Raw genomic sequence first — 17,897 nt, forward strand, 5'->3', positions numbered from 1 at the left:
TGTCAGGGCCCAGGTTTCCCACCCTGGGACCGACTCGAATTTAGCGTAAAAAAATTCTCCGTAATCCCATTATGTAACTCCACGAGACGTACGCACCTCGCGTATCTGACGGTGTTTCATTCACGGTTTCGTGAATCGCATTAGATGGCGACGCGACGACGCGGACCTTGGGAGTTGGAAGTGAAAGAAAGAAATCCGTTTTAGAGGAGAAAGAAAATTAATCTCCATATTCAAATTGGACTCGGAGATGTAATTCTGCGACTGTTATTTCGTTCTAGGAAAACATACTGCTGCGAATTCATCTCCACATTGCCAGTGGCGAGGCAGAGGACATGTGCAGTGCCCGACATTGCGTGCCTCATCAAAAGTTTGCGATGACTCTGGTCGAGCAAAGCGTCTGTGGCGCCTGTGGAGCTACTTCGGAACCGCTGCCTTTTACCCAGGTTAGTTAACCCTTCCGCAGAATTTATTGCATGCATGATAAACCTGCCACTCGAGTGTTCGCTGAACTCATTGTAAGGGTTCTACATTATATGGACTATGGATTTAAAGATTGGTTGGAATTACACATACGAAAAGAATAAAGTACGAAGAATTTTTTTTTTTTTTTTTTTTTTATACGAAAGTCTTGACCCGATCGCAAATTTTGTATTTTGGAATAGTTGGTAGTTCGTTTCATGGGTTTCGCAGACGTTAACGATGGTTTGAAAAAGAGTATCGGCGTCTTTTTGAGAAGCAGGGAACCAAAGGGAATCAGCAGCTTGCCCTTTTTCCCACGATCGTTCGCAGGTATAAGACGCGTAGACATAATACTGCAAACTCAGCATTGTCGAGTTTCGCCCACGCAGGCTCACAACTCGAAGAGAGTACCTAATTGTGTGTTCGCCCAGTGAGGTTTTACTGTCTGCAAATTCGGAGGCAAATTTTGTCATGTATCATGGAGTTTTGTGCTGATCCCTGGGAAAAATCGGGCCTTTCCGATTCAACGAAGGTGTTAGGCAAGATCGTTTATCGGACGCATCGGTTTTTGCGAAGTCTGAAAATGAAGAAGATCGGGTATTCCTGTTGCTGATGACGCCGGAAATCACTCGAGCGACTTAAGCTGAAGCCATACTTGTCAAACCCTTAAATACCCAGGTGACCAAGACCCTTTGATGGACGCGATGCCCTCCAGATTATACGGGATTAGGGAGACGGGATTTTCCGCTGATACAAGTCTTGAGAAAGCTTAGTTTGTGAAGGTGATGGGAACGATTTAGCATCGAGGTAGAATTTTCAACGAGCAGATAAAATCGTAGACGAGATTTTTTCACAGCGATCTTATTTCGCTATATCTAAGGTATCCCATGTCTAGTTGAATAATTACAAAAAACTCTTCTTCCGATGTTTTTCTCACAATTGCCTGACAATTTATTGACGAATATATTTTTGGCTCAGTGTTCGCTGCCAACGTGTAAATAAAAATGAATCAGCCGTTATTTGCACTTCCTAATCGAAGATACACGACGACGCCGTGCCCCGTGCATACGACACGCAAAACGTAGGCATTTTTTTATCCTATCGGTCAGGCGTAGGTGTCGTTGAATGCTGCTGGCTAGAATATCAGGTTCTGCAACTGAGCAGATACATACATATAATGAGCATGAACAAGTTACTAGACGCAATTTGCATCGGTCATGGACGTTACTTTTATAGATAAAATCAAAGAAACGTTTTATCTGCCTCGTTATTACGAAGTTGAAGTTAGTAACGTCAATGTCACGAAATATATATGAGAAAAATTTGACCGTTTTACAAATTTCGAAAGGCTTTCCACTAGTTCTGATTGGAAAATGCGAATATGGTTTTTCCTAAAAATTCAATTAATTTCAATCTCGTTATTTGTCTTAAAATTACTTGTATGTGTAGAATTCCATTTTCGTGCTGTATGAATTATATTCTTGTCTGACCTCTGTGAAATTACATGCCTATATATTTCATTCACCGTTACAGATGGTCCATTATGTGTCAGCCTCAGCTCTGACGTCACAGGCTCGTCAGACGCCACAGTCATCGAGATCAAGTCCGGATCTTTTCGGACAGCTTCTTCGACGGGCAGGGGGAATGGGAGACATCCGCGACTGTCCGGTAAGACGTTTGATATTTTATCCGATTTTCGTTTGCATTTTCGAGTTAAACTATATAACGAAATATGCCTCGAATGGGGGAATAACAGCACCAAATAATTTAACGGTGACTCATTAAGAAAGTAAGAAACCTCAAACCGCTCGATCGCGGTTTACTCGGAATTATGACTATGGAGAGCGGCTTTTCGTAGTAAAGAACTTCAGATCCTGTTTGTACACCCATTCATGGAAAGTGTTTTAATGTCATTACCGAGGCTGTGATTGGCCATAGTAAAATAAGAAGCGAAAAACTGCAACGAAGAATCCTCTCTTAATTATGCTCTCAGTTTAATACTATCATTATTAATTCAACAACGTCTTCTCATGCTGAAACCTCGACACTTTCGATTTCTCTGCAGAGTTCCTGCGGTGCTAAAATCCAAATTTGCCGAACGCTGATGAATCGACCCGAGATAGTGTCGGTCGGTGTCGTCTGGGACAGCGAAAGGCCGTCATTGGAGCACATCATGGACGTGTTCGCAACAGTGGGAACATGCCTTAGACTAAGCGACGTCTTCCACAGCGTGGTTGACTCGCGGTGGGGTGCTTCGACCGTCCACAACCTTGTGGGTGTCGTTACGTATTACGGAAAACACTACTCAACCTTCTTCTTCCACACGAAATTGAAGGTAAGCTGAAATACGATTGTACGAATGACCGTGAAAAATGTTTAGCGTGCTAATTTCGTAGTCTGATTATCTCTTTACTTTTCTTCAAGGTCTGGATATACTTCGACGATGCGACGGTTAAGGAGATCGGTCCACGGTGGGAGCAGGTGGTCGAAAAATGCCGAAGAGGAAGATACCAGCCGTTGTTACTGCTGTATGCGACGCCCGGTGGAACACCGGTGAACACAGAGAACGCACCGAAAACTGTGACGCCTTTCCCGAATGGAAACGGACTGAAAACACCGCCGAAGAACAACCTGCGAAGGTCGATAACGCCGAGTCCTGAGAAGGCTTCGATAAACGGCACCGCAAGGCGGGCCATAACGCCAAACCCCGACAGCCCTCCTCATATCTACACGCAAAAAAGGACCTACAGCGACTATCAGAACCTGACGGATATCCAGAACAACATTTTTGGCAATCAGGTAAGTTGGCAAATTGCTCCTCATGACGTGGAACAGTTCTGACTGAGATGTAACTTGTTTCACAGGGTGTAGACGCCGTCGATGGCGACGTGGAGTCCAAGTACATAAGTCGACGTGCAGTGGAGAACGTGATGCAGCAGCAAAAGAAGCAGCAAATGCAGTTGACGAGAAGTCTGAGCGCCGGATCAACTCCGCAGGACGGAATAAGCATTCCAGATCATCTGAACGTGCCCCGACGCCGGGACTCGGGCAATTGGTCTGGTGATCGCAACAGTGCTTCGTCAAGCTCTTCGACAACAATGGACAACCCGTATCTGTACATCGTTAACAAGATGCAGAGAAACTCCGGGGTCCCTAAAAGTCCGACAAGCAAATCTGGCGAACTATCTAGCAGTAGTAGCGGACACTACGATGCTGGATACGATTCCTACTCCCTTTCCTCCACCGATAGTCTTCCGCTTCAGCAGGGATTGAAGCACAATTTGCAGGTAGAGTTTAAAGACCTGGAAATACTGAAGAGCGTCGGTTACCAGCTTCGGTAACCTGTCTTACAATATATTCGATTTCCTATTTCTTCCAGCTTGCGCAAATACCCGAAGGTTATCAGCCATCATCCGGAGACGACTGCGAGCGTCTCTGCAAGGAGACCGATGCTCTTCTCGACAAATCACGAGCGGCTGAAGATGCAGGGGATCTTGGAACGGCCGTTGCTCTGTGCAATGCCGCCAGTAGTAAAGCGAGAGCAGCGATGGATGCGCCGTACAATAATCCACACACGATGACCATAGCCATGATGAAGCACAACACGTGCGTGATGAGGGCTCGCAGTCTGCACAGGAGGATACTCCAAGAACAAGCCATTGCTAACGGAGAGAAAGAAGGTAAGACAGTTACATCGATCTATTCGCAGATAGGAAGATACGTGGCGCGAAACACTTTACTGAATTTTTCGATACGTCCATCTGAATATATTCAGATTTACTTTGGTTATTGACTGAATTTTTGGTTTACAGAAGGTGCAACGGAGGGCAGACACTCCCGTGAGAACAGTAAATCCAGTCAACATTCGAGGCAGAGTTCACGTGACAAGGGTAATCACTCGCGTCAGAACAGTAGAGAGTTACTGGTGAACGCTGCAGCGATTGTCGACAAGCCATCGTCTGTGAAGAGTATTGAAATATATGCAACACTGCCAAAGAAGAAGACCTTGCGAAGTAAGGCTACGGCGGTAAATGTGGTGGAGGACGAAGAGTACATGCTTTACGATAGACCGACTCAGCGAACTGGGCTATTTGGAAGAGTAAAGCGGTGTGACGAGGATAAGAAGGACAAGAAACGAGCGCGCAGTGAGGAAAGGAACAAGAACTCGACGAAGGACTTCTCCATAGCACCGATGAAAGCTTCACCGACAGTGAAAAATGGGAAGATGGTCGAGAAACCAAAGGAGAATGAAACTAACCCAACGAAAATATCGCAAACGAACGGTACTCTACCTGCGGAACAAAAGCAAGGAAAAAAGCAGCATAAGATTCGACGAAAGCTCCTAATGGGTGGACTAATAAAGAGGAAAAATCGAAGTATGCCCGACCTGAGGGAGGGACAAGATGGACAACCACCGGTGAACGTCGAACCCTCTTGCAACACTCTGCCCAAGCAGTCTGTAGATGATTCTAGCCTCGGTCTTAAGGGCAACGAAGTGGGTCAATCACTGAGTGGGTATCTGTCCGAAGGTCACTTGGAATTCGCGGGTAACAACAATAACAACAATAACAATAATAACAATAACACCGGGAACCCCAATCTCGAGAGGAGTCGCCTGATGAGAAAAAGCTTCCACGGTAGCGCCGGGAAGGTGTTGCACGTGGCAAAGGTACCCCCGCCGCCACCACTGAGAACAACTTCCCAACTTAGCAAGTCTAAGTGTCAAGGTGAAGTCGGTGGTGGACTTCAGTCTGAGAACTCGTTGTATCCGTTGTCGGACGACAACGTCGGTAACTCTTCGCAGAGTCAGAATAATAACGCGTTTTGGAATCACGCCAACCAGGCGAACCTCGTCTCACAGTCTGGGCGCGTTACCAACTACGCCGATTATTCCATGGAGCCTCACTCCCTGCAGTTTCTTCCATCCTACAACCAGGAACAACCGATGGTTTCCAATTTCAACGGCAAGCCAAGGATCCAGGATGACGTTGTCCAGTACGCAAACGGCATTCTATACGAGCCGACATTCGTCGTCACTCGAGCAGATGTTCACAGCGAACAGAGTCCCGTCAAGCATCAATCCCAGCCCGACTCCTTACCGCCTTATCCAGAAAACTCCAACGTTTCCCACTCCAGACAACCCAGTGAAGAGTTTCCTCCACCTCCCTATCCCTGCATACAATCCGTCTCTCACTCCAGACAACCCAGTGAAGATTTCCCTCCTCCTCCACCTCCCATTGACGCCAATTCACCCGCGCAAATGGGATCCGTAGGATCTCAGCAGCAGCAGCAACAACAGCAAACGTCGCAGCAGCTCGAGGCCCAACAGATTAGCAGTCTGCTTGCTCAGCTGCAGTTGAAGAGGGAGCAGATGCTGATCGCGGGCGAAGTCGACGGTAAGAAGGAACAGGACGAGGATGACAAAACTTCCGGGGAAACGTGGCTGCGGGAATTACAAGCGAAGCAGGCTGAAAGGAGAATGAAGAAGCAGGGACCTGCTGACCAGATGGCTTCCCACAATCAGGACATGCCCAAGACCAGGGTGCCCTCGGTTCCTCAAACACAGGGATCGACAATTGCTAGGAGAACGAGCGACCTCATGATGAACACTCTTGGACAGACGCACGAGCCAAGCAGAGATGTGACTGACAGTGCGAGGCTGGTCACAGTTTCGTCATCAGTTAAAGACATGGCAGCCAGATTTGAGCAGATCAAACAACAGCCGCCTGCCAAACCCGAAGTTGACCAGAAACCGAGCAAAACAATGCCACCATTGTCCGGGACCGACGCGACTCAGGACGTTCCACCTTCTGAACCACTAAAATTGTCGACGGAAAATCTTGCCGCCTTTACAAAATCCGATAACCAGTCGAGCCAGTCGGTTCTGAACTCCAGCTTCGAATCGAGCTCCAGCCAGAGCACATTTATTTCAACCACACCCGCCCCGGTTACCGCCCCGACAAGTCAGCCGGAGAGCGGTTTGAACGCGGCAATATTGTCCATGTCGTTATTCCTACCCCACGAAAACGGACTTCCAGTAGATTATCCAGAGGATGACATAAGCGAGGTTGCGATGCAGAACACAATTCAGAATACAACGATACTCCCAATAGAGGAAGACATTATGCCAAGGAAGACGAAACGCAGGATCGGTAAGAAGAAGAGTGTCTCTTTCTGCGACCAGGTTGTCCTGGTCGCGACTGCCGAGGATGATGAAAAGGACTCTTACATCCCGAATCCAATCCTGGAACGGGTCCTCAGATCGGCCCTCAACAAGCCGGAGACAGCTCTGGTTCTCCGGGAAATTCGAAACCTCCAGGAGGCTGAATTGAACCGCGAAAATACCGCTCCTAAATTCCAACAGCATACCCTACCGCTGAAGAGCGAAGCGGACAGCATTCCAGCCACGCCGTTCCAGGACCAGTTGAGGAGCGTCAATCCAATGGCCGACACGATAAGACCGGGTTTTGGACGACAGAATTCCAACGAAATGTCGAATGGACTTCCGCAGGATGGGAAGAAGGCTTACAATTCTTACAACGAGGGGCAGGACGTCGTGCGCGAAGCGTATCCTGTCGGGAATCAGAACTTGTCGAAGACTCTGACCTCGTATCCCCAGCAGTTTCCCCAGCAAATTCGTTATCCTCCGAATGGACACTCTACGCATATCCAAGGCTACCCGCAGACGCAGACGGCTCATCCCAGAAACCAGGGAATCCCAGTTTCGCAAATGCAGAAACCGGCGAGTCCGTTTCCGACGCAAGTCCATAACCAATACCCCCAGAATGGTACGGTGGGTCAGAAAATAACGAACGCTGCGAACCAGCAAAAGAACGGCTTCCAAGGAAACTACTATCAGCTGGAACAGCAGCACAACCAAGTGAACAAACAGTATTCGGCCCAGCAACAGCACTCGGGCAACATTAATCAGAGGATTCAACAGCACAATGTCAGTCCCGTGACTGTTCCCCACGGTCAACAGATGGTCTGCTATCCTTCAAACCAGTCAACGAATCCTTATCAGCAGTACAATAATTCTTCGTCACCGCAAAGTCAGTACCCAGTCAGTTCCTATCAGAGTTATCCTCAGCAGAACAGAGCTAATCAGCTGCTACCCCAATACCAGCCACCCCCGAATCCGACCGCTTCTTTTCAACAACAACAACAACAACAACAGCAGCAGCAGCAGCAACAGCAGTCTAATACGCAAAATTATCAAGGGAGAATAGAAAACAACTATCAACGTCAACCGCAGAAAAATGAGCAGCAGAATATTCTTGCTCCGAATCAAACCTATCCGAATCCCATACAAAATGGTCAGATACAGTCGAACATGAAGTATCCGACGTATCAGCATCCGCCGGCACCCAAGCAAACGAAACAAGTGCACTTCCAGGCCGGCACTAAGGGAGGTGCGATAAACCAAAACTCGTCTTCCGTACAGAAAACGTCACCCGTGACAGCTATGCCGCGAACAAGTCATTGCCACTTGTGTCGAAAGAAGCACGTCGTTGAGCCTGCGATTTATTGCACGGACTGCGATTTTTACATGTCGAGATTCCGGCCAAAGTCTTAGAATTTTTGTAAGATGATGGTCCGGGATAAATGGAATAATTTTAAGGTATCTTCGCGTCTGTGGTCCGCAGTTTTAAGCTCTCTGTATGTAGGTGAATCCTTTGTTGTTACAGCTAGTGGTTATCGTTATATTTTAATTTAAACTTATATATTATATAGTTTTTAAGTACGATGGGTGTGACTGAAAATAAAAATCACACCTGTGGTTGATCATCGATATACTAAACGCAGTATTGGCTATAGTGATTACCATCGGTTTTGCAAATATCAAATGGTAATAATTGCTTTTCTCCATTTCTATACTTACGTATAGGTATAGTATATGTACATTTTTACTAATATAGAGATGTTAATTGTTATATTATGATTCGTTTACGACCGTTAGTTGTAAAAGCTCATTGACTTAATTATTTTTTCTTGAGCATTAACGGTTCCATCCAATCCATTTTTTTTAACCTAGTGCTTAGACGTCTTTTTTTTTCTCTCAATTCTGTACAAAATTATAGATCGTTGTTGTCTGTGTCCAATTGTTTTCAAATACTTACAAATTAGTTGTTATCGTTATAACCTTTGAGTTGAAGGTATATTCTACTTAAGTTAAGCGTAGTTATCGTGCGGTTATATTTTATACGAATATTTTTATATGTATATTATATATATATATTAAATATACCTAGGAGCTATAGGAATGTCAGAATTGTGATACTAGCCAAGCTATGTAGTACACTGTGTTAAGTTAAAGTTATTATTATTGGAGATTATATCAAAAGCATATACGATTATGTATGTAATGTAAGTGAATGCAAAGTAGCTGCAGGAATATGATCTCTAAAGAAGTATGTCAAGTTTAGCATACATATATATATATATATACATATACATATACCCATAGACATTATTACGTGTTACAAGTTACATGTGTATTATCCACGTGCTAGATAAATGTACAAATTTCTCATTTTACGTATACCATTATTATTATTATTATTATTATTATTATTCTTTTTTTTTGTACGTCAGTATTTTGTTTTAAAAATACTTTTATATTTCCATTCAGTTTTACGTTAATAAATTACTACTTAAAATAAAAGTTTTTTATCTTTTTTTTGTTACTCCCAATTCTAGTTAATTTTTTTGATGCAATTTTTCCGGATATTGTTGTTCATAATACATCTTATGCTTCATGAAACAATTGAATTAGTTTCTGTGACAAATTTAGAGATTTTTTAATTATTTATCGTGGTAAAAATTTGATTTTTTTACCATCGTAAGATGCTTCTTTTAAACAATTCATTATCGGGCAGTAAAAGTATTTTCGGTAGAACGTACAAAAACGTACGCTGGGAGTTTTGAGCTGATAATTTTTATTCCGGATTTCATTTCATTTGCTGACGTAAGTTTTTAAACATTTAAAAATAAATCCTTTAGACTGTCGCACGACAAATATGATTAAATTGTACTTAAAAATATCGTATACTTTAATATTTTCGCCAAAGTTGCATAACCTGTTTGATTAAATTTAATCGCAGCTCTTATAGGTATACAAAGCATCCGTTAGTTTAGCCAATTTTTTCCGGAGCCTCTCAGATATTGCTCATGGCTGCAGTTTAGTACTTATTGAAGATAGATTCCGTGAATTTTTTTAGATTTTTCAATCATATTTCTTTCAGGAGTTGAATGTTTTTTTTACACTTTATATAACTTTGATTGCGTAAGTCTGGCAAAAAATTGTTGATAAAAAAATTCTTGTTTTCTGCTGATCTTTGTGATGCAATAAATCTTGTGTTTTTATTATGATTGAAACGGATGTTTGGAGCACGAAAAGAAATTTTTCTTTTTCTTCTTATACTCACGATCAACGAAAGACGTTTCATATCATTTTTAATTTTGTTTAATCGACAGGTAGGTATGTGTAAAAAACCTACAGAATAATCAGCGTAGTGTACCCCAACCATTCGATGGAGTTGGAAATCTTTTATAAAGCTTAATTGCAAAATTGCTACCCGTGCATTATATAAAATCGCAGCCTGGTGTTATAATTGAAATTTCTGTGAACTGTAATTCTTACTAGAATAATTTGGGAAAGGTAAGTATACAGGGAGCTGTGCAAATGGGTGGATCTAATACGATTTCACGCTATGGTTGCCGAAAAATAATTCATATTGTAGATTTGACTGGACGTTTTTCAGATAAGCCTATAGATTGTATGAAATTCAGTACAATACTGAAGGTGGCCGATTTTCTGAAAAAATTGGTACAATTCTTCTGTTTTTTTCTCTTGAAATAGCCTTTGCAATAAGAATAAAAATATGAGGTTTATTGTACCATAAAGTTAAGTGAATAAACAACATTTTTTTTTGCATTTATAACCCTTTTGTCCAACCTACTCAACCCAGTAGGGTTATGTGGATTACGAGGAACAAGCAAATCTTCTAACCGGGTTGATGAAAAATGTGAAGAAACTTACAGAGACTATTTTCAATTAAAGTACTAAAATACGTTAGATGAAGATTAATATTTCAGAGAGTTTGGTACAAAGTAACCGAACTGACGGTGAATGTCTCATGTATGTACAACTGCGCAAAGAATTCATTGTTTGAATAATAACAAATCATCATCAACATAATCACTGGTTGACATAACATTTGCCATATTGCATAAAACGTTGGGTAATATACGGGTCGTGCACTTATTTAGAGAGTACACCGCGGTAAAATCGCAACGGTTACTACTTTGACAAGAAACAATCTTTACGATCCAGCTGAATACCATTTTTTACTGCAAAATCGTAATATTTTCTCAGTTATTCCGACAGTTTCATAAACGGTGGCGTTCTCGTAATATTTATTGCCACATGCTTGGATTGTAAACGCGACACATCTTGCTCAGGTTGGTGTATCTGCAGGCGATCGAGCTGGGTAGCATCAGTCACGTGTTTGAAAACAAACCGCGCGGATGTGTGGACGGTGAGTTGGTGCAGATAACTATTATAATCCCGCTATAAACTCGTGATAAGGGCTTATTGACCGTTAGGTGAGTGTAAATTCCTTCGCTGTGAGTTGTATTTAGAAAGCTATCGCATTTATTTATCGTGGTTGATTTATTTTAAATATTTTATTAATTAGACAGATTGACACGATTTTTGGGTCTGACTTATGAATGTCAAATTTTCGTTTCTTCCACGTTACTAATGAAAGGAAAAATAATTTTTTTTATCAAAGTTCGCTTTTGTAGTAACCAGAGCAATTTTTCTAATTTTAAGAAAAATAACTGAAATTTTCATAATTTTATTTTAAATCACAATGAAAAAAACTTTTGCCGAATATCGGAGTGTTTTTAATTCAATAATAATGATTAGTCATAGCACACAAATGAAGAATAGTAAAAACAAGTTCAACAATTGATATTTTTAGAGATTTTCTCGTGTTTGTATGGACTTACTCGTATTAAATCTCAAATGTAATCTCCGGTCTAATCTCATCATATTCTCGTATGAGAATGGAGATTAATTAGGGTTAATTCTGATGGGTTTTCCGCATAATATTGATAGTTATTGAGTATTCAAGTTACAAAAATATAAATGTGGCCGAAACTTTTTTAGATTTCAATTTTAGATATAATTTTTAATTAACGCAGTCAAAGTAAGGTATCCATTGTTTATATTGATTCCGAATTCACCGGTTAAAGTAGGCTTCACAAATTTCACAAAGCTTTAAATTTGTTTCCAAAGTAAATTTTTTGCTTCTTACTTTCATAAATTCACCGCAAATAAAACAGAACGAATCAACATCTTGTTTACACTGTCTCAACGCCATTTTCTAACTCAGAAAATTTTTACTCACAAGGACGGTCGTTACAGCTTTGATAGCTTAGTAACGATTCACTACTGTGCCTTACACGAGTGATATGCAATTTGCTTCCGTGTTGATCAAAACAGACAAAAGTAAACTTTAAAAGTTAAGAATGGATATTCTAGTGTTTTTCGATGCCTTACATCAGAATTTATGCTCTAAAACAGAAACCCAGAAAAAAAAGTTTTTTTGTCGACTTGTGTTATTGGACGATTGTTGTATCGAGCGAATCCCGTTTGATTTCTATCGATGCTTCATGAATCTATTACTGATTCATCAAGATACGTATATAACTTAAAATATTCCTCGTTAGTTTCTGAACGACGCCAACTTCTATTTAATTGAAAACTGATGATAGATTTTCTGATCCAAAACAAAGTTTATTTAAATTTGTGAGTAAAATTTTGCATATCACATGCGAAATTAGAATGAATAAAAGATACAAACTTGTATGAATTCAAGATCTACCAGCAGCTTCAATATCTGAAGAATTTTCGAAATTAAAACATTTGACTGTGGAAAAATTACTGCTGGAGATGCCATAAATATTTAATAGTTGCATTTACAGTTCTGTTGTAAAGATAAGCGATTTAGAGAAAGAATTGGAAAAAATTGAGTTCTCTGTTCACACTTTTCGCCTCACTTTGTTGCGGAGTGAAAAATTAATGCTTTGAAAATCTTAAAAAAACTTGAATCTTCAACAAGTGGAAGAGAAAATACAAATTAAATTCTATTGGTGGTAATAAAAATCTTTTAAATAATAATATCTCAATAGTTGAGCATTTGACATTAGAATTTTTTTTATGTAAAAGCAACATCTTCATGATTAATGCTGAAATCAGTGAATTCAAAAAAGTTTGCCAAGAGTTATTGATCTGACGTAATCAACCAGTTAGAATCAGATGAGCCTAGAAATAAATCCCAGGAATACAAATGTTTTACAAATCTTTCCTCAGATCAGTTGAAAATATAAAACTCAACGGGTGAATCCTGATTGATAAAACGTAGCGAAGTTCTGATTCCCTGATTGTACTTGTTAAAAAAACATCCAAGTTTGTATAAGACAAAAATTTTTTATCTTCACCAACTCTTCCTCCTTTTCCAATAAAGTGAACTCAAAGCTTTAAAACTACATTTTCTAACCAACAAAAAAAATGTGAATTTGTTAAACAAGTACAAGCTTACCATCCGAGGATAAGAGTTGCCGTCTCGTGCAGCGGTGGTGTCGTCTTGCGAAAGTGCCCGTGAAGATTAGCCCTTCTGTTTCCCGCGCTGGTCGTCGACACTCCCTAAAGCAGGCGTTTGAGGACCTCCGGGATCGATCGAGAGGTGGCAGCACTTGAACACGCGGATCCTCGGACACAACGCGAAAGAAAGTTCAGAAGGTTGCCGCAGGCGTCGCGTCAGGACGAGAAGTCTGAGATTTTGACAGACAGGTGGTGCTTGAGTATGCCGTAATGGCGTGTGACGGATAGAGTTGACAACACACGGGGTGGTGTTTTGTCGCCGGAGGTGAAATCGCGAGTGGTGCGTTGAGTGAGGTTCGATATCGGGGCACGAGGTTTGCGCGATGACGGTCTCCGGGTCGTTGCCCACCTACCAACGGTTCGTTAACGGCGTGCCGGTTCCCTCCTTCGCCCGGCGCTCCTTTAGACCGCGGGAAAAGTATCTCATACTGCTCGTGTTTTTGACGTTTGGGGTCGTGTGCTTTGGCGCATTCTTCTTCCTTCCGGACTTCCGGAACGGGACCGGCGGCGCCGCCGTCAACAGCGTCTACAAGGTGTATCAGCACATGCAAAAGGCCGGACCGGAGCTGCTTATTCCGGCTCCTCCACACGCCGACGAGTCTTCGCATCCAAACGCTATTCCCATCGTGAAACACGCCGAACCCGGAGGTCTCGACATCCACGTTATCGAGGACAAGGAAAAGCTCCAGGTGAAGAACCCCGAGTTGATGTTAAAAAAACGCGAAAACCGTCGCTCAAGCCGTCTCGTCTCCTCCCCCCCTTTTCAGATTTGAACATTTGACAATCGAACGGCGTTCGATGCTCGTTTGTTTGTTAGGCTGAAGTTAGTCACGCTATCGCGACGATTCACATTTCGAATAATTGTTGCCACGCATTTTCAGGCTTTGTTTTGTAACACAGTAAACCGTAATCGAGGCAAAACATATTTATATTTTGAGAAACTTGACTACTTTAAACTCGTTAAATAATTTCCACGTAGTGAGCGTAGTGAACTCCGAATATTTCGTTACCTCAACGTTACTAACTTCAGTCTGATGGTTTTTTTTTCCATATACATATATACTTATTCGGTGATCCAATGCGATAGCTGTAACTCCGAGAGTTAGTATCTAGACAGAATCAAGCGATTCAAACTCGTTTCTTCCAAACGTTCGTTCGTTGACTCATCGCGTCGCGAGAGTCGGACGAGCGTGTTAATGCGAATATACGGTTACTCGACGCAGATCATACGTCACGCAAGCGGACGTGAGAATGTGTCGCAACGCCGAATCGTTGTCAATTCGTCCGTGTCCGACTTCAGAGTGCTCCAGACGGTCGTCGCGACGAAACTTGCCTCGTGTTTCGGCGTCGCAGTAAGCACGACCATAAGTAATCGATTTTACCACAGATTCGCAACCAATCTAGATGAACCTGACGATCCCGAGTTCCGTCATCATCGACGATCTTTCACAACTAAAGGCAAACGGGGATCATAACATTCCAAGCAAACGGCCAAGCGTCGCAATAACATCTGTAACAGGCGCGCACGCCCTTTTGTTTGTTTACTCGGGAGGGTAAACACGTGCTACAGTTTTGTCCTGTGGACTGCTGCGAAGTCAGCTGCAATCGCGCCGCGGAGCAAGCAACACGTACATACATACATACTGCATACGTACCTACGTATTTGGCATAGACGGAAGTATGCATGTCCTACATGTGTATATTATACATAAGATACGTATGACGCCGCAGGCCACGGTTTACGTGTTGCGTCCGGTTGGTTCGTTCGTTCGTTCCGACAAACGTGAGTCCTACTTTTCGGTCGCGAAAAGCGGGCATCTAATCGTCTGAAGTTAGTTACTTTACTGTGAGACGATTCATGTTGAGAGAAAATTCTTATTTCGCGACTGTATAGAATTGTCGGTAATTCAACAAACTAAATAAAACACAAAACTCTTTCCGATTCAAATTCATTGGAAACTTGAAAATTGTGAATTTCTTTCCAACGTTTTACTACGATAATGTTAACGATTTCAATATCGTGGCTGTCGATTATAGTCGGTATTGGGACAGAGTTTACTGTTTATTCACGGGCTTGATCCGTGACCTGCATGTGACTCCCTGTTATGTTCTGTACTTCGCAGATGTTTGTTGTCGAATTCGCGGCTTCGATGTTGATCTTGAGCAGTTCAAAGTGCCCTCGAGGTTTTGAATATACGTATAATATTTGTTGCAACTTTTTCATTGTTGTTATCGTTCGTACCGATTACCTTCACCATCAATTTTATCAATTTGTTCCTAATGATTTACGAGGAATCTCGATTGATTTGATCCATTACACTTCAATCTTTACCAATTCATGTTCAAACTGGTTTTCATTCACTTTTTGTTATTCTTAACTAGTTTTCATTGTACACAAAGCATTTACTTTAGTTTCAAGGAAGTCAACGATAGTGAGAGATTCTAATATATGGTTCGCTCTTACGAGTTTATTTGTCGAGATGAAAAATAAAATCACGCATTGTGTAATCAAAGCAGATCATATCGATTCAAGCTTATCATGTATCAGCTCAAAATACTTTGTTTGTTACCTGTTGCACCGTGACCTTTGCAAATTGAGCGAATATAGAGACGGGACCGGATTCAAACTGTGCGATTACTTTACATATATATATATATACATACATGACTGTTAATGCGTTTGAACAGCTGTACTTGTTCTTTTAACACCTATATACAACCGGTTTTCAACGCAGGATTATAGTAATAAACAACGATTAATCATAAATGAAAAAAAAAACGGGAACAAATAATTTACGAGATTTGAAATAGTTTTTTAAACCTAAAATCCGTTGTTGGATCATGCAAGAAATTAAACGGCTTGAGTGACGGTTTGATCGTGTTTTTCCCCCTTTTCTTCCGTTCTTGTCACTTCGATCTTCCTCGATACTGACGAATGTTGTGTAGGCAAAAATAAACGAGGAGTATCAGCACCAAAAAACTCTGGAAAAACCTGATATCGACGGTAAATCCCGTGCGTATGTGACTAGTAGTGCTTCGCCGTTAATACCTGGGACAAATCGTCGTGTGGAAGATCCTCTCCTGGAAACTGTGCCTCCTGCCCCAGCTGATAGACTTCCAGTCGTCGTCGGTGGCGAAGACAAGGATCCTGTGACCCGGCAGAGACGCGACAAAGTTAAAGAGGTAAGATCATCGATTCTTTCTGCACAATCGTATTTTCTCCCCCCATTTTATGTACATTATACGTCGTAAGAATGTTTTTTTAACTCTCTTTTCTCGCGCTGATTTTCAAAAAACGATAGTTTTATGGTGAACTTAATTTTGCGCGAAGCTAATTTTTCAGATCAACTTTAAGTGATCCTCTAAGAATCTATGTTTTTTTTTCAGAAAAATATTTATTTCATTTTGTTTAATCAAATCTTGAGTTTTAAATTCTTATAAATTTCTAGTTCATCATTTCTAGGGTAGCCGAAATGTTTCAAAAGATTTTTTTGACCCACGAAAATTGCAACTTCGGTATCTCAGATCACTTATGCGCAAATTGATATAAAACAAACTTTCGGGGGAAATTTATTGAATCAAACAAGACTATCGATGCTAAAGAAACTGGTTCTTGGCCAAAATATGTAGACTTGCGAAGACCGGAATCACTTGAATTAAAAATATGGCGCATAGTAGAAACATATCGAATATGGGTCTAAACGCCAACTTGTCGTCGAGTGTTAAGCATTTCCGTCTGATGGTGTATAATTGGGATGTAAAGAACCTGAAAGGAATGAAAAAAAAAAGTAACGTTACGAAGCAAGAACATATGCAGAAAGCGATACGATGATGTAGGAATATTTGTTTTCACCTCGAAATATCAAATATTTGTTTTCCAAGGCGGAGTCCCTTGAGTGAAACGCTTATACCGTCTATTAGACGACGTTATACTAACTTGGACATCGCGTGGCTATTAGACATCGACGTCCATTCCTTCTTATCTTTGCATCCGTTAGTTCGAAAGTCTCTCTCGATAAATATTCGGTGATATAATATCCCAGTACGTGTTCCGACTTCGTGGATACACCTATCTACATATATACATACATATATATATTGTACAATGCACGGAACTGTTGGTGTGCTGGTCCATCATGGGTCGTCGAACTTCTCAGAATTTCTCATTACGAAAACCGGCAGGTATTTTGCACTGCCTCCCCAGACACGTGGCACGTCTTCTACCTTCCCAAATTCAATAATCATCTGCCAAATCTTATATATCTCATTTATATTATATATTAAACTTCAAGTTCAAAAGTTCTCATTTTATATCAATGAGAGAGAATATATCTGTAATTGATTTTATTCAACTTCCTTCCATTCATTCTTACGAGGATGAAGTTAGTAAGGTTAACGCAACGATACATCAGTAGAAAAACTATGGAAAAATCATTCATTGTTGCATGTAATTTCGTAAAGATTTTAGAGCAAATTTGACTTTGTATGTTTGCTATGGTTGACTAAATTTTTTTCAAACTTGCATCGTTCGCAGTAACGTTACTAACTTCATCCTCGTTCGTTATACTGTTATTCAAAAATTCAACTTGTCATATCATTTCGACTATAACAATATCAGCGAAATTGCAATGGAACAACGATACGTGCAAAGGCACACACTGATTTGGAAGTGAAAATTGAGAAACTCCGAGAGATAAAGGACGCAAATCTGTGTATCGTTATACCTGCTGCAGCATTTCGTGTGCCAGACGAGCAGTATCGAAAA

At 41.3% G+C, this 17,897-nt stretch overlaps 2 protein-coding genes across 4 annotated transcripts in view; both read left to right on the top strand.

Moving 5' to 3' along the window:
• The window catches only part of LOC124405321, a 64,511-nt gene extending 55,514 nt beyond the window's left edge, over positions 1-8,997 (top strand). For all 3 annotated transcript variants that reach the window (XM_046880138.1, XM_046880151.1, XM_046880142.1), the window contains 7 exons: positions 279-443; positions 1,993-2,127; positions 2,525-2,794; positions 2,884-3,258; positions 3,324-3,746; positions 3,839-4,139; positions 4,272-8,997. In XM_046880138.1, the coding sequence (XP_046736094.1) occupies positions 279-443; positions 1,993-2,127; positions 2,525-2,794; positions 2,884-3,258; positions 3,324-3,746; positions 3,839-4,139; positions 4,272-8,035 (5,433 nt within the window). In that variant the 3' untranslated portion in view covers positions 8,036-8,997. The remainder of the gene's footprint in view (positions 1-278; positions 444-1,992; positions 2,128-2,524; positions 2,795-2,883; positions 3,259-3,323; positions 3,747-3,838; positions 4,140-4,271) is intronic.
• A 4,163-nt stretch (positions 8,998-13,160) lies between these two features.
• Positions 13,161-17,897, top strand: part of LOC124405358 (mannosyl-oligosaccharide 1,2-alpha-mannosidase IA) — a 251,366-nt gene continuing 246,629 nt past the window's right edge. The window contains exons 1-2 of the mRNA XM_046880191.1: positions 13,161-13,821; positions 16,079-16,315. Of these exons, the coding sequence (XP_046736147.1) occupies positions 13,456-13,821; positions 16,079-16,315 (603 nt within the window). The 5' untranslated portion in view covers positions 13,161-13,455. The remainder of the gene's footprint in view (positions 13,822-16,078; positions 16,316-17,897) is intronic.

This window comes from Diprion similis, chromosome 1, assembly GCF_021155765.1.
Source record: "Diprion similis isolate iyDipSimi1 chromosome 1, iyDipSimi1.1, whole genome shotgun sequence".
In the NCBI taxonomy this organism is placed as follows: domain Eukaryota; kingdom Metazoa; phylum Arthropoda; class Insecta; order Hymenoptera; family Diprionidae; genus Diprion; species Diprion similis.